This window comes from Punctularia strigosozonata (genome assembly GCF_000264995.1).
Source record: "Punctularia strigosozonata HHB-11173 SS5 unplaced genomic scaffold PUNSTscaffold_2, whole genome shotgun sequence".
Taxonomy (NCBI): Eukaryota; Fungi; Basidiomycota; class Agaricomycetes; order Corticiales; family Punctulariaceae; genus Punctularia; species Punctularia strigosozonata.
This window is the reverse complement of record NW_006767434.1, coordinates 971,548-990,292: the sequence shown is the minus strand read 5'-3', so window position 1 is coordinate 990,292 and position 18,745 is coordinate 971,548. Positions and strand designations below refer to the sequence as shown.

The following is an 18,745-nucleotide window of genomic DNA, read 5'->3' as shown; positions in this document are numbered from 1 at the left end:
GCTAAAGATCTGGAGATGCATGGGCACGTGCGCCAAATACTTTTCCTCCTCCTCCCTCCTCCAGGTTTTCTCGGGGTCGTAAACATGCCGAAGTCGAAGCGCAACAAAGTCGGTGTGTCCCCGTAATCTCATAGCTACGGCATGGAAGAAGATCTGAACTGGTGATATCGTCAGTTACCCTCTCAAAGGTCGACAAGAAGAATAGAGACCACAAGAATGCGCTCGTAGCCGAGGTACGGTAAGGGCCTTCCTTCTGGACGATCGAGGCTCAAGCTTAGCGTCGTTTTAGGTGCAAGGGGCGGTGGATAAGTGGAAATACTGCTGGCTGTTTGATGTGGGCAACATGCGCAATGCGCATTTGAAAACCGTACGGAAACTATGGAAGGAGTGCGTTTTCTCTCTTCGTCTACTGTAGTCGATGTGATGCTGACAAATCGATGAAGTACGGGAAGGTTATTCTTTGGAAGAGGTGCCGTCATGGCCATCGCCCTAGGCACAACACCAGAATCAGAACATAAAACTGGACTACACCATCTGGCATCCGTGCGTCTCTTTCCCACCTTTTCCCGTCATCCTCGCCCCGTCCGTTCTCGTTCCTGACGTTTTCCGCGAACAGAGGATAAAAGGACAAGTCGGCCTCTTCTTCACCGACTCCGAGCCCGCGGAAGTGACGGAGTGGTTCGGCGACTTCCACCCTCCCGACTTTGCTCGCTCCGGCAACGTCGCCACGCGCACCGTCGTCCTCCCCGAGGGCCCGATCATGCAACACCACTCGGACCCGCCCGAGCCGTTCCCGCACAACGAGGAGCCGCAGCTGCGCAAGCTCGGGCTGCACACGGTCATGAAACGCGGCGTGCCGAGCCTCGACAACCCGCACACGGTGTGCACGAAGGGCAAGGTGCTCACGCCGGAGCAGGCGCAGCTGCTGAAGCTCGTCGGAGAGAAGATGGTCGAGTTCAAGGTCGGGTTGAGGGCGTATTGGAGCGCGGAGACGGGGGAGGTGACGACGGTAGAGGGCGATGAGATTGCGGTGGAAGAGAAGGAGGGTGGTGAGGACGTTGACGAGGACGAGGAGATGAGCTCGTAGGCCGGGCCGTGTTCTGTCTTGCGCTGCTCGTGATCGTGCTACCTCCCATGTTGTGTTCAATTCTTGTCTTCACTACGTGTAATCTTGGTCCGTCGACTTCGTGTTCTCCACCCCTTCGTTGCCTTCGATACTCTCGTGCGCATGGAGAGTACGTACCCACCAGTGAGACGGGGGACTATAGTTATGCCGTTGGCACGTATTGGTCGATGAGCACGCTCGATCACATGGTCCTGACGTTGTTTCGCGTGGTCGCGTTCGTTCATATGGACCCAGGGCTGCGCAGATGGCGAGAGCACCCACGTAAGGTAAACTTGGACCAGCACCATGCTCTGGTCTGCTCTCTCGCTTCTGGGTCTCGCGGCACAAGTTCCGCTCGATAGCAACTCTTCACTGACGACGGCGACGAACATGCCGCCCGCTGGTGCCGCCGCTCGCAGGCCCCTAAACCATGACTTCAAGTTCAAAGAGGGCAACGACGTCTTTGCGCCGAAGGACCTGGTGGAGCTCGCAAGGCCAGGAACCGGCATACCAAACGCGCCGGGTGACCTCGTCCTCGTGTCGTCGAGCAAGTATTCGTTTAAGGCCAAAAAGTCAGTCTGAACACAGTTACAAGCCGTAGCGCGAAGCTGACGCCGTGATCAATTATCACAGGAACAACAAGTCGATCTTCATCGCACCCCTCGAGTCGACCGTCCAGCCTCTCGAGATCCCGCTTACGACCGGCGGCGACGCGTTCTGGCTCGACTCGCGCACGGTCGGGCACGTCGTCGCGAGCGAGGAGAAGGACGTGCAGGAGCTGTACGCAATCTCAGTCAAGTTTACCGCTGAGGACGCTCAGGCGGAGCTCGCGGTTGCGCCGGAGTCGCCCGTCCTCGTGGGCTCGTTCCCGACGAAGGGCGCGGGTAACTTCCGCTTCGACGCCGCGTCCGGACTGCTCGTGTTCTCGGAGTACGTGTACCCCGACGGAGATTTGAAGACCGTCAAGCAGCAGGACGAGGAGTGGGGGAACCGCGGTAACACGGCCTGGGTACGTACGCCGATCACGCATACATGCGCACCTCGGAGGCTAATAACATCTTTGCAGGTCTACGACGACACGTTCGTCCGCCATTGGGACACCTGGCGCGGACCCAAGATGCAACAGCTCTTCGCAGTCAGCTTGCAGCAGGACTTTGGCCGCAAGTGGCACCTCGGCACCGAGTTCTATGCTCCCCTCAACGGCACTGGCCATGTGAGCTTTGATCCACGATGAACACTGTGCTAGTGATGACAATGATCGAATAGTCATCTCCTGTCGAGCCGTTCGGCGGCACTGACGACTTTGACGTCTCGGGAGGCCGCATCGTGTACACTGCCAAGGACCCCGAGCTGCTCCCTGCGGCCCATACCAAGCAAAATGTCTGTGCTGGCGCATAAATCCATACGTTTGACGATCAAAGTACTAACACGATCTGCGCTTTTCGTAGATCTACATCGTCAATGCGAAGGGTGGCTCAAAACCGGTAGAATTGACCTCCGGAAAGCAAGGCGCCACTCATTCGCCGGTATTCAGCCCCAAGGGTGACAAGGTCGCCTGGCTGGAACTGGACGAGGACGGCTACGAGTCCGACAGGTGATGTTCGAGTACATCCACGCTGCGTTTCGGAATCAAACTGACTGCCTGTGACGCTCAGGGCGAAGATTGTAATCTACGATCTGGTGACTGATGTTCGCTACACGCTCACCCAGGACTGGGACCGCTCTCCCGACGCCATCACAGTACGTTCGCCATTCGCCCCCAAAGCGGTAGAGTCACAGGCTCACAGCTGATTCCCGTTTCTGTGTCAGTTCGCCACCGACGGCAAGTCGCTCTTCTTCACCGCCGGCGACGAGGCCAAGATCAAGGTCTTCAACGTCCTCCTCCCGCCCACGCCGTCGCATTCCACCACGCACCCCAAGTTCTCCGCCGACTATACCCCGAAGGCGCTCACCTCCAAGGGCGCCGCGTCCGGCGTGCGCGCCTTGCCCAACGGCCGACTCGTCTTTACCGCGTCGTCCCTGACCAAGCCGAACGACGTCTACATCATCCGCGGCTTGGACAAGGAGGGCGGCTCGACGGACCCCAAGATCGAGCAGGTGACGAAGTTCACGGAAGAGGCGCTGAAGGCGAAGGAGCTGCCGGACGGCGAGGAGGTGTGGTTCGAGGGCGCGGGCGGCCGGAAGGTGCAAGGATGGGCAATCAAGCCCAAGGGGTGGAAGGAGGGCGAGAAGAAGAAGTGGCCGGCCGTGCTGTTGATACACGGTGGACCGCAGGGCGCTTGGGAGGACCAGTGGTCGACCAGATGGAATCCTCAGGGTGAGACCATTGAGAGGTTATTGGACCCTCGCTGACCAGCTTACCAACGATTGTGCTTAGTGTTTGCGCAGCAAGGCTATTTCACCGTGGCCCTGAACCCGACAGGGTCTACGACTTTTGGACAAGGTGAGCGTTACCTGCTACGGTCAGTGATCGGAGGAGTCTAAGGCAAACTCGACCCAACAGAGTTCACTGATGCCATCGCCGAGGATTGGGGAGGGAAACCGTTCGTGGACATGATCAAGGGCTGGAAGCACGTCCTAGACAAGTACCCCGAGATCGACTCCGACAGGGCCGTTGCTGCCGGTGCCAGCTGGGGCGGTTACGCGATCAAGTCAGTGGAAGCTCGGGTCCCTTTCCGTCCCCGGGCTCTATTCTTACGTTCCGTTCTGCAGCTGGATCCAGGGTCATCCGGAATACGGTTTTGGTTTCAAGGTTCGTTCTTGGCGGAGTTCTGGTATCGGCACCGGTTGAGATGACTATTGCTTGCAGGCTCTCGTGGGTCACGACGGGGTAAGCCAACGGAAGATGCTCCCGGCGTTCCGATCCGATTTGCTCACGCTGTCCCCGGTGCTTCTCAGGTGTTCGACGCGAACTACAATGGATACTCGACGGATGAGCTCTTCTTCGTACGTGATTTTCCCGGCGCCGGGATCAACCTTTTGCCTTTCTCACCTGCCGTGCATCCGCAGTTCAATCACGAGTGGGGAGGAGCCCCGTGGCAGGCCAAGAGCAAGGCGCTGTCTGAGAAGTACTCCCCTTCGAACTTCGTCGCCAACTGGTGAGAGCATGATGCATCCCTGTCGGTCGCGGAGGGGAAGATTTGGCTCACGACGGCATTGACGCCGACGTTCTAGGTCCACGCCGCAGCTGCTCATCCACGGAAGCAAGGACTACCGTCTCCCGGAGACGGAGAGCATCGGCGCCTTCCACGCCCTACAGCAGTACGTCCCACGTCGCTCGTGTTCTGTCATTCAATTCGCTGACCACGCGACGCTCGCATGCAGGAAGGGCATCCCGAGCCGCCTCGTGATCTTCCCCGATGAGAATCACTGGGTCCTCAACCACGGAAACAGCCTGAAATGGCACTACGAGGTCTTCCGCTGGTTCGACGAGTTTGTCGGCGAGCATTGAATTGTCGGAAGTCCGAAAGCAAAGAAGCGATGTACTGCTGTGTCAATTGAATGTAATCGAGTCTCGAGTGGGTATATCATGCCATGATCGACTATCGTCTATCTGGCGGTCATTGCAGACTAAGTGTCGTGTACAAGCCTCACGACGGCTTTGGCTCATCACCTCATGGAAGGCCACATGCTAAAGTATAGCTTTCGGGATCGTGTGTGGGACAAGCCGTGATTTCTCACACCGGCGGATGTAACAGGGTAGCAAGAACGAATAGTTACACCAAAAATCCTCGTATACATCGTTCTTAGCCATTGTATCACTGGTACCGTAAACTCACGACCTTGGCACTGCGTTCCAGCACATTCGACGCCATCCTATTCATCCCGACTGCGTGAGCCCAATACATAGGAATACATAGGCGGACTGCTGTAGCTCCGTCGTCGCATTTTTCGGTAATCGATTCCACGGACCGTTCTCGTGGATCGAAACATGCCTGAGAGACGAATTCGGGAACTGACCCTCGGTCAACCGAGTCCTGGAATGGTCCCTACGACATCGTGAAGTCTATGTGGGGCTCGTGAAAACTTTTAGTACTCACTCGCATTGATTGCCCTTCGATGCATCCGAAAAAGGCGGAACAGAAGCGGTACCTGTCGTGCAAAACTTCAGACTCAGAGACGAAACAATGACAAAGACTCACTATCGCGAGCGTCTTCGATATTTGAAGGTCCAAAACAGCCGTTGGCTTCCCCCGAAGGGTACTAATCCCCCAGGCCACGAAGAGGCCGGCTGCCGGATCGCCAGCGCTACACGCTGGCAATCCTATTCTGGGAGACCTTGAACTTGAGGACCAGCGACCAGGGGGACCAGGGGACCAGCGACCAGGGGACCAGGGGACCAGGGGACCAGGAGACCAGCGACCAGGGGGACCAGACGACGAGGGCAGCTGAAAGCTAAGAAGTAGAAAAGAGCGTCAGAAGGTTAGCTGGTAAATCAATGTCCGTGCGCCGTAACCATCTATCTAACTATCTAAAACTATCAAAGCCGATTCCAATCCCGATCCCAATCCGTCCAGCCTCTTTTTTCGATTTTGACTTTTCCGTTTTTTTTTTCGATTTTCTTGAGGTATGCACAGACGCGGATATCCGTCGAGCCCGGCGTCCCGTACTCGGCCTGCAACAAGGTGTCAGATGCGTGATAGGTGAGGATGAGTGGGAGAAGGAACGTACCGAACGTCCCGTACTGCATGCTGGCGCACCGACGTCGCGCGTGGAAATGAGATGCCGTCGAGCGCCCGGCCAATCGCGGCGTCCCGCTCTCGACCTAGACACCGCGAGCAGCAACCATGTCCCTCCTCTTCGACTCCGAAGGCCCCCGCCCGTGCAAACGGGGCATCTGGCAAGGAACGCACGACGACGCTCCAAGGCATCGCCGGCGTCCTTCCCTTCCGCGTCCGCCGCCGTGACGAGGTCCATAAGGGTCGAAAACTCGGGCCTCAAATCCGGCGGCGTCTTCCGTGCTTTTGGGTGCGGGAACAACATCGGGGATGGTCACACCTCCTCCAGGGCCAACGCCAATGACAACGTCGATCCCTTCGAGCGCATGGAGGCACACCGTGCCTGTAGGACTCGCGCTCTAGTCCCAGAGGCCACCGGGCGGCAAGCCCGAGGCCCCACGAACCCGGCCTCAGAAGAACCCGGCCTTCGTCAGTTCTTCGATCACAAGGTAATAGTACTCGACCTGTGGGGTTCGGTCGGTGTACGAAAGGGATCGGAACGCGGGCGGACGTACCCCGCATATTCCCGCGTAGTAATGGGCAACCTCGTAAAGGTCCACGTAGACTCCGGAATCGATGAGGCCGTGTAGCTGAGCGAGCACCACCTCCTTGACGTCGAATACCTCATCTGAACCTGCCAACTCGCGTCAGCCTGCGTGCCGATAAAGAAAGCGAAGACGCGAAGATGAACGTACGAGAACCCCGCAATTTCATCGCCAATCTCCTCAGCCCCCTTGCAGACGACGGGAGCTTCGGAAGCGTCGGCATCCTAAGCCTGAAGCGGTTGAGCTTAGGAGCGCGCGAGTCGACGGCCCTGGCCTCCTTCTGGCTGCGCAGGTCGACGACGAAGAGCGTGGAGAGCATTCTAGACGATAGATAAGTTTATAGATGACTGTTAGCCTGAAGATGTGCCAAGTGCGTGTAAGGAATCGAAGGAGATGCGAAGGTCAAGTCCAGAATGCTGGAGGTCAGTACGAGCAGGATGCTGGGTTTTTATACGTTTTCGAGGGTGGAAGACGCGGAAGGGCGGATATACACATCGTACCGACGCGGGACGCTGATCGCGTGCGGCGTCGGGACGATGTGTATGTGGACGCGGAAGAAGAGGACGAGGTGCATCCGCGCGTACGGAGCAACCTTTCCCGCACAAACCACCGGCCTCACGCTAACTCAACTCGTCACGGCGCCTTCAGGCATCTCAATTCCTCGGAGGAGATAATAGATATCGTATCGCCTGCTCAGGCATTGGGTTTTATACTCGGGCAATATCACCAATGTATATGTGGAATATAGGCACAAGATAGCCGTAGTCGCGTTCCACCTCAAGTACTCTACATCCTTGTTAGGCCGCAGGGTATACGCAAAGAAAACCCGTCAATGCAGACGAGGTACCTCGAACTTGTCGCTAAGCTCCCTCGCAGCATCGAGCAACACCCTGTCGTCGTGGTTAAGCATATCTCCTGCCTGCTTGACGTCCGAGGATGGGAACAGCTCATCCTCAATCTCGCACACGGCCCCCGCAGGCGGCAACTTCCCCTCGCGGAAGTAGTCCCGCACGTACTTCGCCGTGCACAGAGACGCGCCCGCGAGGGAGCAATGCTAATCGAGGGGGGGCGAGATCAGCCTGGACACCTGCCGGAGGTCGACCGGAAACCTACGCCAGCAGAGTTCTGCGTCAGAACGGCGGCATCTGGGAAGCCCTTCGCCATCTTGTGAGCGCTACGACTTCCTGTCAATACTTGTGCTACACAACGATGGACGACAAGAAAACGCACTTCCAAAGAGGCGTGACGGGGTCGGCGGTGTTGCCAATGAGAAGGATCGGGTAGCTGGTGTTGCCGGCGAAAGGTCCTGGTCCGCATCGTCGAGGATCCATCCAATGGGCTACATTCCAGTACCGAACTCACCATGGAACTGCTCCTTTGACCGTATCTTCCATCCCCTATATAGCCCAACGAGAGACAGCGATGGGGATCGTCGGCGCCAGAGAACAAGACCAAAGAGAATACGCACGCGCAATCCAGATGGGCAGACCAGATCTCGGCGAAGTCGGAGTCGCGCGCCATGTCGTCGTAGAACGCCCGTAGCTCCTCGAGGTCGTGTTCCACCGGCTCTCCGTCGCCGCACGCGATCGCGAGCGTCGTCTCCCGGTTCGCAGCAGGCAGCTTCGCCGGACCGTCGCGCGCGCAATCGCACTTGATCGTGGGCTCGGGCGCATGCGCGGCCCACATCGCCGCGCCATCGCCGCGCTCGAGCGCTTCCAGCGCAGAGGCGAGGGAAGAAGCGCTGAGGGGAGACTTCTGGTAAGGCTTGTAGAGCCAGATGAAGACGACCTGGCGCGCGAGGGTGTAGTCGACGAGGCCGTAGTTGGTGCCGTTGAGGGAGACGGGAATCGGGTTCCGCTTGAGCTTGGCAAACAGCACGTCTACGCGCGATTGAATGGCGGAGGGGGTCGGTTCGTGCAGGGCGCAGGACGTGCTGTTGGCGCAGGCGGTATAGAACTGGTCGAGCACCTTCAAGGACGTGGGATCAGCATGAAATGCAGGAGGGAGATTGCAGTCGTTTTGACCTTGTCGGTGTCGCGGAGGTTGTTGGACCAAAGCGCTGGGGGGGGTCTAATCAGCCTCGCATGACGATTCGGACGAGTATGGAATGCGTACTTTTCATGTAGTTTTCGCTGTCGACTACGCCTGCTAGAAGGTGAGAGCGATTCACATGACACCTGACTTTGCCCCTTTACCATCTACAATCAAACGGTCGATATTGTCCTGAGTGCATTCAATCGGATGAGAACGTTACTCGACCACCACTCATATTCGCGCCAGCGTACGGGGAACATGGACGCATAGCTTGCGGTCGGGTTATCAGCATCCGCAATCTCAGAAGTGGCAGGACAGGACACACGTAATGCCTAAGATGGTTCCATAACTAACACCACAACACGGGTCAGCCCAGATTCCTTCGATTGCGTGCTGTGTGACGGACCTGAATCCCCAGTAGAGCAGCTTCTCCCGCCCGTGCGCCCGGGTGATGCTGAGCATGTCGCGCGCAACCATGGGCGTGCTCACGTACTGCGCAGCCTCGCCGACGCGTTCCGCCGCGAGGCTGCCAAAGACCTGGGCGCGGGCATAGGCGCGTGCGAGTGCCTCGTCGGTGGCGTTCAGAACCGGTCCGTGTGTGAGCTGCCAGGCGACGCTGGCGCCCTCGTCATCGAAGACGACGATGCCGGGCGTAGTGCGCCCGATACCTGCGACGCGTCATTCACGTGGTTGGCGAAAGATGCTCAAAGGGTAGGTACCCACCTCGCGGATCGAACCCGATGAGGTCGTAGTCGTCTGCAGGCAAGGTGAGCGTCGGGTGAGAATTCGGGCTCCGGACGGTACACGTACCTCCAAGGATTTGCTGGAACTGTTCGCCGGCGCGTTTGATCAGGTCCACGCCAGAACCGCCTGGACCACCTGAGAAGGGAGTCGAAGGGGGTCAGCTTCACGGCCTGCACTGATTTGCATGCGTGGTGGGACGCACCTGGGTTGAACAGAACTGGCCCGCGATAGCCCTCCTCGTCAGGCGCGATCTTAGACGGGATCTTCATGAGCGCGACCGCAGCCTTTTTTCCCTCCGGGTTCGAGTAGTCGAGCGGCACCTACGATCGTAACGTCAGGATGAGTCGTGCCCGCAGATACGTGTGGAGGAGGGGGGCTTACGGAGAGTCGGGCGCATTCGAACTTATCCTCGCAGGCGTGCCAGACTAGCTTCTCGCTCGGGACGACCTACGACGCCATCGTTCGTAAGACCAGCGCGTCCTGATTTCAACTCAAGAGGGGCCCTATCGCGAACTCACCGCATCCCAGTCAAACTCGGCGACTTGCAGGCCATCCTTCGAGCATACCGAACGCGCAGGGACCGCACTCGAGGTCGAGCCCTGGTTCAGATCCACGCTCTTCGTCCACAGCACGAGCGACACCAGGAGCGCGAGCCCGACGAAGTGTCGTGAGATCAAGAAGCGGCGTCTCGGACGGTCGAACGCGCCCGGGAGCAGCAGGCCATCGCCTTGCAAGGTCTTTTCAGGAACGGCAACGTTCATGATCGCCAGAGGTCGTCGTCGTCGTCGATGGCTTCAAGCTTCACTCTGAACAGCATCCTAGCACTCACCCGCGCAGTCACGGCGGTACTGCGCACGGCTCTGCGCATGTGCACGCAGATAAGGTGGCGCATGGTGGCGGGAAAGCGATTCCGATATGAACGTTATTTCGTTCTGAGTACATGCCAAGTCGCTCGCTGCAACTACCATTATAGCAGAAAGGCTGTACTTATTAACACACCATGTGCATGCGCGCGTATGTTGCGCTATTCCGAAGCTACAACAAACCTCGATCTTGGACCTTCTCGCCTTCCCTCAGCCTTTCCAGTCCATACTGCAGACTCTGTATGTGCGAGTACGGGTTGTGCATCGTGTTCCCCGTCGTCCGGATCACCCTCCTACGAGCAACACAGCTCAGTTGCTCGTCTGGAGCAGAGAAGGTCTGCCGTGCATACCGTAAATCCGTAATTGGGTGTGACCATCAATAGTAGATGGTGACTGAGACGGTCAGGTGCAGCCGGAGGGTATATAACCACCCTTTTCTTCTTCAGTCGTCGCTCGTCGCGACAAGATCTTTGTCCTTGTTCTTATTCTTGAGAAAAGCGCTCGTACAGACAGCTGGAACGCGGCAATAGTTATGGTTGACGAGGCGGGGTTTGCGCAGGAAGCGCCCATGTAGTCACTAACGAGACCCGCCATGACTTCCTGTGCCCTCTGCCCACCGGACGAGTTCACATTTGGACGAAGCCCGTTCTTATTGTGCGACGTGTACGTAATGGCCATGATCGTGGTAGAAGACGTCCTCCGCTTTCGCTTCAAGCCAGAAGAACGATCGTGTAGCGGTATCGGTGTTCAGCCGCAGGGGGATAATCAATTCTGCGAATTGGTGTACAGCAAAACGTTGGGTTCCTAGGCCGATTGATCGTCATCGTCAGCAGTAATGTATATCCGGGCGACGCTCCTGCTCTTGTCAATAGGTGTCCGCAAGGTAAGGTTACTGCCGTTTGCAAAACAGATAGCGCGTCGTGACTTTCGCGCGTCGTTTGACCTCCCGCAGTTGTGCGGGGCATATCAGCTGTAGTTCGCTGACGGCGACGAATCTAACCATGATCCCTGAGACAAGTATGTAGCCATTGTCAATATGCAGGTGCATAGCACATTTTTGAGGCGGAGCTCGCGAGTGAACCCGCTGTCGTGCTCTATCACTAACCAGGACAGGATATCGTTCACGGTGACTCAAGCATTGAGGGCATGGACTCATGTCCTTATGAAAAAGGCTTTAAGGAGACCTCCTGAGTGTGCATGTGTGGTTTTTGAAGGTGGAGAGTAACACAGGGGGCAGTGGATGATGATACAGTACCTAGTCCTCTACTGTGTATCCTTCCACTCGTTTCTGTTGCAAATTTCCTGGCCATCTGTTGATGGAAGTATGACATGCATCTCAATATACTGTAATTTTACGACCTTAGGTTCGTCCCCTGTCCCCTGGCAACCTGAACTGAACCTAATTTCCCGTGTTGTCCCCTGTCCCGCCACCAATATCCAGGCCTTGAACTGACCGTGGGAATTTTATTTCCTACTGTGAGAATATTGCACACTGACTACAGTCAGTTTGCGAACTTCCCACGGGCCCGAACTTGCAGCTGTCCCCTGTCCCCCCGGGGGCGGACCGAACCTAAGGTCGTAAAATTACAGTACACAATAAGTAACTTCCTGAACCAACTGGGGCACGGAAGAACTCTATATGACCAAACAGCGAGTGATAGAGATCTGGGAACCCTTTCATGGCACACGAACTGTTTGACTTATCAGAAATGGTTAGGTATACATCCTTGCACCTGCAGGTCAACGAGTGCTACAATTTTGTCTCAGAAGTCATGGTGAAATTCGTCGCCGTTGTCGAGCTACAGCCGATATGCTCTGCGTGGCAGTCGGAGGTCAAGTAACACGCGGAAGTCACGACGCGCCATCTGTTTTGCAAACGGCAGTAACGGTGAGCCGGCACGAGGCGAGCGTTCGAGATGGCGAGTGCATCCTACCCCACGATCGAGAGCAAGTCAGGCCTCTTACTCAGATCTGCTGGCAACGCGCAACTCATTGCCACGAGTCCGAAGAAAGGAAGGGGGGACGCCCATTTCGCACAAAGTTCCGAAGTCCTAAAGAATTTGAATTTGGCCGCGCATCAGGAGTTCCGAACGCCCCTTCGTTCCGGCCCGGGTATGGCCAGTGTTTCCAACGGTTCACGTCGCAATCCGAACCGAACCCCGAAGAACGATCTTCTGAATTGGGCACCAGCTTGTCAACGCTCGTCCGACCCCTACACGCACATGGCGCAGCAGCAACATCCGAATGAAGCGTTGGTGCGATCTCTCGTCTTCCAGGTTCGCAGAGGAACGTCGCGCTTCGGGACTAGATATCATCCGGGCACTGACGAGCGCCATCGTCCCGCCCGACGTCCACCTGCGCGATGTGCACACACTTTGCCATGTCCAGCCCCCAGCGTATGTAGCTTCTTCTACCCATTCAATCTGCCGAAGCCACAGGACAGGGTTCCGGGCCAGGGCCCGCGACGCCGAAGTTCAACCGCGCTCCGGCGGAGAGTCAAGGGTACACACAACCCTGTGCGCACCATTCAGTCCTGCCAAAAACAAAAACAAAAGCCCTGCGCAGGCGCGGGCGTAGAGGGGGTGTTGCCATCCCTCTGTCCGGCAGCGAGGAAGCCCCCAACCAGCGTCGCCAGCGCAGCCTAGACTGACGCCACAGACTTCGGCACGGCGCTTCTGGTAGCGAGTGCGGAGGTAGTTTTTAGGGTTGTCCAGGATGGCCCGTTCACATGGGATGTTGGGACGGTATTGGTAGTCGATGACCGAGCTCAGCTGGGGCATGGTCACGAGAGCAGAAGATCAGACAAAGATCGGGCTATTTCGGTCGGCATCGTTTGCCGCCGTTGGCCTCGGTAATCTTATTGCAGAAAGCAGGTAGCAGCCTGAGGCTCGAGAGGAGAACGGCGACGGCGACGAGTCAGACGAGTCAAAACGGCGACCACCGTGGCGACGGCAAAGCCAGGAGGATACTCAGCGCCGCCACCGTGATGAGAACGGCGGATTCTTTTGATGGTCCCTTACGTATACCGTCATTTACCCCGCACGCGCTTCCACACCCAGCAAGCGCGACCGCGGCAGTCGCCGACCCGACCGACCGACCGACCGACCGACCGACCGCACGACCTTCGCATCGCCCGACGATGGACCGTGCCCACGGCCCTGCGCCTTGCCCAGCTACGGTTCCGGTCACCCCCGCCGTGCCCCGCCCTCGTCGACGCCGACCCAAAACACCGCGCGCGGGAGAGCTTTCGTCGCGTGATTCGACCGCGCGCCGCTCTCACCGCAGCCGGGCGGGACCCTAGGTCTGATATCGACACTGACACACCGCTTGTCTCAAGAACGCGTCGGCCGTCGGAGGGATGCTCGTTCGCGACCCCGCACAGCGTCATCATGCTCGTCCGCGCTCGCTCTCCACCCCCCACCTCCCCACGTCCGTCCCTGCCCCCTCCACCAGCGTCCTGAAAGGGATCCCAGAGCAAGACGGCCTCCCCCCCGCCCCCTCGTCCCCCTCGTCTCCTCCCCCCTCCTCCCCCCGCATCCTCCGCCGCAGACGCAGCCTCATCCCTTCCCTCTCTACCGCTCCCCCTCCCGCCCCCGCGCCCATGCCAACCCATACGATCCCTCCCTCCTCCCCCAACGCCGAAACCCCCAGATCACCCCGCCTCTCCTTCTTCTCCGCCGCCCCGCGCCTACGCTCTCTCTCCAACGCGGCAGCCGACCCCCCGCGCCGCACTCCCTCCAAACTGCGCAGCCCGCGCGTGCAGCAACGCCCCTCCACCTCGTCCGGCGCGATCGAGAGCCGCTCCGTATGGGACGCGTCCGCCGCCTCGCTCAAGAACGCCGCAAAAGTAAGAGCAGCGATCCCTCACACCCCCCCGGTCGTGTCCCACCTCAGACAACGCGTGTGTTGCTCATCTACCTTTTCTCCGTTTTTTCTTTTCTTTTCGTAGCCTCTATCCGATCTGCTACGCCGCCGCTCGACGCTAGGCGGCAGACCCCCGTCGCATGACGGGCCACCACGCGCACACGCGAACGTCCTCAGACGGTCCGCCAGCTCCAGCAAGTCCGGGCACCAGCACCACCCCAGCGCGTCCCAAAGACCCAGCAGACTCGGTGCCGCCGCCGCCGCCGCGCCATCCGACGACAAATCCTCCTCTCCTCCGGCCGCCGCACCTCACAAGCCTCGCGAAGTCCGCATCCAGCTCGACATCCCCTCCCTCTCGCGGGAGGACCACCCCGCGGCCGTTCCCGATTCACACCGGGTTCATCACCACCACCACCAACAACAACAACAACGCCACCAGCGACACCGCGACCCACCGACCGAGAAGCAGCCGATCGAACCGAACCTCCACGCCAAAATAGCGACCGACGACGACAAAGAAGGAGACGACGACGACGACGAGCCGCGCTTCCCGACGGCCGACCGCGTGATCCTCGCCGAACTCCAGGCCTCGCTCCGCGCGCGCGAGACCCAGTTCGCGCTGAAGAACGGCCGGCGGTACCACGGCTTCTCCCCGCGCGACGTGCCGTACCCGCGGAGCTACGACCGGCTCGACCTCGACCAGTTGCGTACTTTTCCCTCCTCCTCCGCTCCTCGCTTCCTTCTCTCTTCTCTCGTCCCCCTCACTCCCCCATCGCTCCTTCATTCCGCATTGTCCCACATGTCTCACTTGATCGAGCGAGCCGTCCAAAAAAACACTAAAGAAAGAAGGAAGGAAGCTGACGGGCGACACGCGTGTGTAGGGACGTCTGGGAGACCAAGTTCTGCCAGCAGGCGTGCGGCAGCGTGACCTGGCACGTCTTCGAGACGCCGCCTAGCAAAGTGTACGTACACCCCCCCATCCCTCCCCACCGCTGTCACCGCCGCCTGACCCGACTCGCATACATAGACTGGACCTCGGTTGCGGTACGACCCCCTATTTTTATTTATAAAAAAATAAGGAAGACCGTCTGATCGACATTCCCAAACCTTTTTTTTGTGTTTCCCTCGTCCCGCAGGTACCGGCACGTGGATCCTAGATTGCGCCAAGGTCTGGAAGGCGAGTTTCCGAGCGTCCCTGCCCGCTGAACGCCGCACTCACCCCCCACGTTCCTATTCTTTTCTTTCCCCCTTTTTTGTTTTCTTTTCTTATCAAAAAACTTCATGCCTCAGAAAACGCACTTTGTCGGCCTGGACGTCGTCCCGCTCCACGCGGACCTTCAACGGACGGGCTACGTCGGCCTCGCGTCGCGCGTGACGTGGGTGCAGGCCAACTTGTAAGTCCCTAGTTTTTAGCTAAGGATATGTTTTATCGGGGCTGCTGTACGTTTGTGCGCTAATATGTGCGCCGTTTCAGCCTCGAACCGCTACCGTTTCCGGACGACGAGTTCGACTTTGTGTAAGTGGGCCCCTTCCCGCGTTTTGCGCCGTTCGAAATCTCGCCGTCAGAAAGACACGGGGGTTAACATTGCCGTTGATAGTCACATCAAACGTATCGCCCGCGGAGTTCCGGAAGACAAGGTAACAGTCGCGTACTCGATGTCGGGCATCCTTGTACCATCTGACGCTTCGTCATATCGCAGTGGAACGCGCTTTTCGAGGTAGTCTCCTATCTCTGCAAGCTCGCTGCAGGCCCCCGGCGCTCAATATGTATATCGATTTCCACCAGGAGCTCGTACGCGTTATGAAACCCGGCGCCGCCTTCGAGGTCAGCCCTCCATTCGCCCCCTTCTCGGTCGTCGTCGCTTATCCACGCTCTCTCCCCGCAGATGATCGAAGAAGACCTATACTTCCCCGGCGCTCAAGACCCCTCTCCGCCCGACACACCGGTGGAAAACCGCAGCCGGAGCGCATCCCCTTCCCCGCCGCCGTTGCCGCTTCCTCGGCCCGCGGCGCCGGCACCTTCCTCGACGGCGTCGGCTTCGGAAGAGGGCGCGCGGTCGTCGAGCTCGTCGAGCTCGTGGTCCCTGGTCGGCACGCCCGCCGGCTCGCTCCCAGCGTCGCGGTACGAGACGCCGGCCGCGAGCACCCGCGGGCCCTCCCCATCCATGTCCCAATTTACGGCATGGGGCCCTCCGAGAACTCGCTCTGCCACCCAGCACGACGAGGACCGAGCCGCGTCGTCGTCATCATCGTCGTCGCACGCTCGTCCCGAGGCCTCGACGCCGCCGCCCGACCCGCGCGACCACGCCCTCCTGGCGACCATCTACGCCGAGATGCACGCGGCCCGGTTCGTCAACCTGCGGCCGCTCGCGCTGCTCGCGAACCACATCTCCGAGTACTTCAAAGGTAAATGAAAAAACATACACGGGTTACAGCCCCCCGGTTTTTTAATTTTTTCAAATCATTTCGCCTCGCCTCGCCTCGCCCCGCTCGCTGACTTGGCGGCCCGTTCACAGATGTCCGCACGCACCCGCCCATCATGCTCCGCTTCCCGCCGCGCCCGACCGACGCGCGGTCCTCCAGCCCCGTGTCCGAGTCGGACTCGGACTCGGACGACGGCGGTTCGCCCCGCCCGCGCCGCTCATCGACCCGTGACCGGCACCCAGCGCGCCCGCCGCCGCCGTCGTCGTCCGCCCCGCGCTCCCCACACCTCCCCGCACGGGCCCCGGCGCGGATCAACGCGCAAGATCTGATCCGGCGCGCGGCCGCGACGTTCATCTCGCTCGACGAGACGCGCTCGTCCGCGTTCTCGCCCTCCGCGCACGCGTCCTTCCCCGCGTCGCGCCGGTTTCCCGCGCCCCCGAACGACGAGGACGAGGACGACAACGAGGACGGACGTGCGCACCTCGCCGAGACGAGGCGGATGAACCGCCTGCCGAACAAGCGGCTCGAGATCGACCTCCGCTCGCTCAACCTACACCTCCACCTGCGCTCGACCGAGGTGCTCGCCTGTGCCGAAGGCATGTGGGATTGGGTCGTGGCGTATCAGCGGCGGCAGCGGGCGAAGACGTCGGTGGCGACGGGCGTTCCCGGCGGAGGGGGAACGGCAGTACCCTCACCGCATCCACCGCGTCCACCACATCCACCACCACCACCGCCCCAGCGGGCGCAGAGAAATCCGAACATAGACCCGCAGCACGCGCGCATAGGCCGATTAACCCGCGGCGAGTTCGACGCTCTCCTCCGCTGGTTCGAGTTGTGAGTCGCCCTCCTCATCTCGCGTTGCCGCGCCACCGGCAGATCGAAAGTAAACGGCTATGCTGACGACACATACTCCCCCCTTTTTTTCCCTTGACCTTCTTCTTATGTTATTTTCGATCGGTTCCTACCGCTACGAAAAAAAAAACATACCATCTATAGCGACATGCAGGACGCGACCGGCCTGCGGACGGCGATCGAAGATCGCCTCGGATGGCGCACGTGGGACGGCCCGCGGTCGCAAGAGCGCCGCGCGTTCGACAAGGCCTGCAAGAGGTGGGAGGAGTTCCAGCGCCGGCAGCGTCCTGCCGCCACTTCCCCGCCGCCACCATCGCCGCCGCCGCCGCTTCCTCCTACTGGCCGCGCGGCACGCGCAGGCGAGGTGCACCTGGCCAGCCCCAGCTTCACGCCATCGGAGGTGGCTCGCGGACGCGACGACGATCGTCGCTCCGGCCAGGACCAGGGTCTCGCCGATCTCGCGGGGGAAAAGGAAAAGGAGAAGGAGGAAAAGGAGAAGGAGAAGGAGGGCCGACCGCGACCGACCCTGCAGGCGCCAATGGGGGAGCGCGACGATCCTGCCTCTCGTAGGCTGAGCCGCACCGTGCGCGTCTTCGTCGCCTGGAAAGCCTGAAGGGGTTCCGAGATGTACCGAAGCGTAGTACGCGCCTCGAGGAGCGTCAAACACGGGCTAACTGAACTCGGCCCACCCTTCTTCGTCCGGCGCGAATCAGCGATCGACTTGGGCGCTGGGTGCACGTAAGGTGCACGTTCAGGGCCGGGGCTCAGCAGTGGTCCCCGTGCTTCCCACCGATCTCTGTCGATTGCGGAGAAGCAAAGGGGGGAAGGCCCACCACGAGACGCCGCTCTCGTGCCTCCGCAGCCCGGTCCGCCTGGGCGCGAAGGTCAATATTATACGATATCGACTTAGCGAGAGGGGAGGTGCGGGTGCGGGTGCGGGTTGCGCTGCTTGGCCCTTGGAATTTTTGCTGTTGGGTTCGCTAATCTCGCGGCTATAGCCCTATCGGTGGGGAAGATCCGAAAGATCCGCTCTGCTGCTCCCTTTCCCCCCATTGTGCGCGAAACCGATGGGTGGCGTTCCGCGCCGCAGGCATTGCGGGGACGGAAACTGAAGGGCTGCCGAGGCGACCGAGGCCCCGTGCGCCTTGTGTCCGGAAAGGGAGATCGCGCCCGGCGGTGCGGATACTACTCGCGCGCGCGAACTCTAATATTCCCTATCGCTGCGGCTCTGCGCGCAGAGAGAGAGACACACCCACCCACGGTCGGAGCCCTTCGCCTGACCTGTGTAAAAAAACGTTGTCCATATCCAACGTCCTGTTGACAAATCCGCGCACCCATGGAATGTAAACGCCTTGGTACGCTTGTGTGATCCGAAGGGATCTGGGAGAACTCGGGGAGGGAGGGAGGGTCTTGGTGAGAGTCCCACCGGGGTGCCATCGAGCCGGAGATCCGTAAAGACGCCGGGATCTCCGCACCTCCCTGAAACCCTGGGGGGCCCAGAGCGGCGACTCGTGGTCCTTTTTTTTTTGTTCCCGGCCCCCGCACCCTGGGCTTCCATATCCGTCAGCGCACCACGCGCGCGTGCCATAATAAATA

The 18,745-nt window shown here is 59.5% G+C and overlaps 5 protein-coding genes across 5 annotated transcripts; 3 read left to right on the top strand and 2 right to left on the bottom strand.

The window, feature by feature from the left end:
- The first annotated feature begins 64 nt into the window (after positions 1-64).
- On the top strand, positions 65-1,198 carry PUNSTDRAFT_97129 (uncharacterized protein). Its single transcript, XM_007379918.1, has 5 exons — positions 65-112; positions 175-233; positions 290-387; positions 444-543; positions 617-1,198. Exons 1-5 carry the CDS (start codon positions 85-87, stop codon positions 1,085-1,087), a joined length of 756 nt encoding a protein of 251 aa, XP_007379980.1. The 5' UTR covers positions 65-84; the 3' UTR covers positions 1,088-1,198.
- Positions 1,199-1,495: 297 nt separating this feature from the next.
- Positions 1,496-4,556, top strand: PUNSTDRAFT_130665 (alpha/beta-hydrolase; the record flags this gene model as incomplete). Its single annotated transcript, XM_007379917.1, has 15 exons — positions 1,496-1,677; positions 1,739-2,114; positions 2,172-2,318; positions 2,372-2,485; positions 2,554-2,699; positions 2,761-2,845; positions 2,915-3,422; positions 3,483-3,548; positions 3,609-3,756; positions 3,818-3,857; positions 3,915-3,935; positions 4,004-4,051; positions 4,115-4,203; positions 4,280-4,366; positions 4,430-4,556. The coding sequence occupies 15 exons, from the start codon at positions 1,496-1,498 to the stop codon at positions 4,554-4,556; spliced, it is 2,184 nt and encodes a 727-aa protein (XP_007379979.1).
- Positions 4,557-5,353: 797 nt separating this feature from the next.
- Positions 5,354-6,088, bottom strand: PUNSTDRAFT_130664 (uncharacterized protein; the record flags this gene model as incomplete). Its single annotated transcript, XM_007379916.1, has 4 exons — positions 5,354-5,500; positions 5,685-5,720; positions 5,791-5,870; positions 5,959-6,088. The coding sequence occupies 4 exons, from the start codon at positions 6,086-6,088 to the stop codon at positions 5,354-5,356; spliced, it is 393 nt and encodes a 130-aa protein (XP_007379978.1).
- A 986-nt stretch (positions 6,089-7,074) lies between these two features.
- On the bottom strand, positions 7,075-9,992 carry PUNSTDRAFT_49710 (alpha/beta-hydrolase). Its single transcript, XM_007379915.1, has 16 exons — positions 9,665-9,992; positions 9,528-9,593; positions 9,349-9,466; positions 9,213-9,281; positions 9,126-9,158; positions 8,809-9,070; positions 8,728-8,751; positions 8,654-8,672; positions 8,564-8,591; positions 8,484-8,513; positions 8,393-8,427; positions 7,837-8,336; positions 7,731-7,765; positions 7,599-7,674; positions 7,482-7,542; positions 7,075-7,422 (listed from the first exon to the last, which is right to left on the bottom strand). The coding sequence occupies exons 1-16, from the start codon at positions 9,905-9,907 to the stop codon at positions 7,198-7,200; spliced, it is 1,824 nt and encodes a 607-aa protein (XP_007379977.1). The 5' UTR covers positions 9,908-9,992; the 3' UTR covers positions 7,075-7,197.
- Positions 9,993-13,610: 3,618 nt separating this feature from the next.
- On the top strand, positions 13,611-18,100 carry PUNSTDRAFT_124275 (uncharacterized protein; the record flags this gene model as incomplete). Its single annotated transcript, XM_007379914.1, has 13 exons — positions 13,611-13,856; positions 13,959-14,575; positions 14,755-14,835; positions 14,901-14,917; positions 15,010-15,050; positions 15,164-15,267; positions 15,348-15,389; positions 15,472-15,511; positions 15,574-15,591; positions 15,660-15,698; positions 15,760-16,279; positions 16,390-17,131; positions 17,294-18,100. 13 exons carry the CDS (start codon positions 13,611-13,613, stop codon positions 17,760-17,762), a joined length of 2,976 nt encoding a protein of 991 aa, XP_007379976.1. The 3' UTR covers positions 17,763-18,100.
- Between the last annotated feature and the right edge of the window lie 645 nt (positions 18,101-18,745).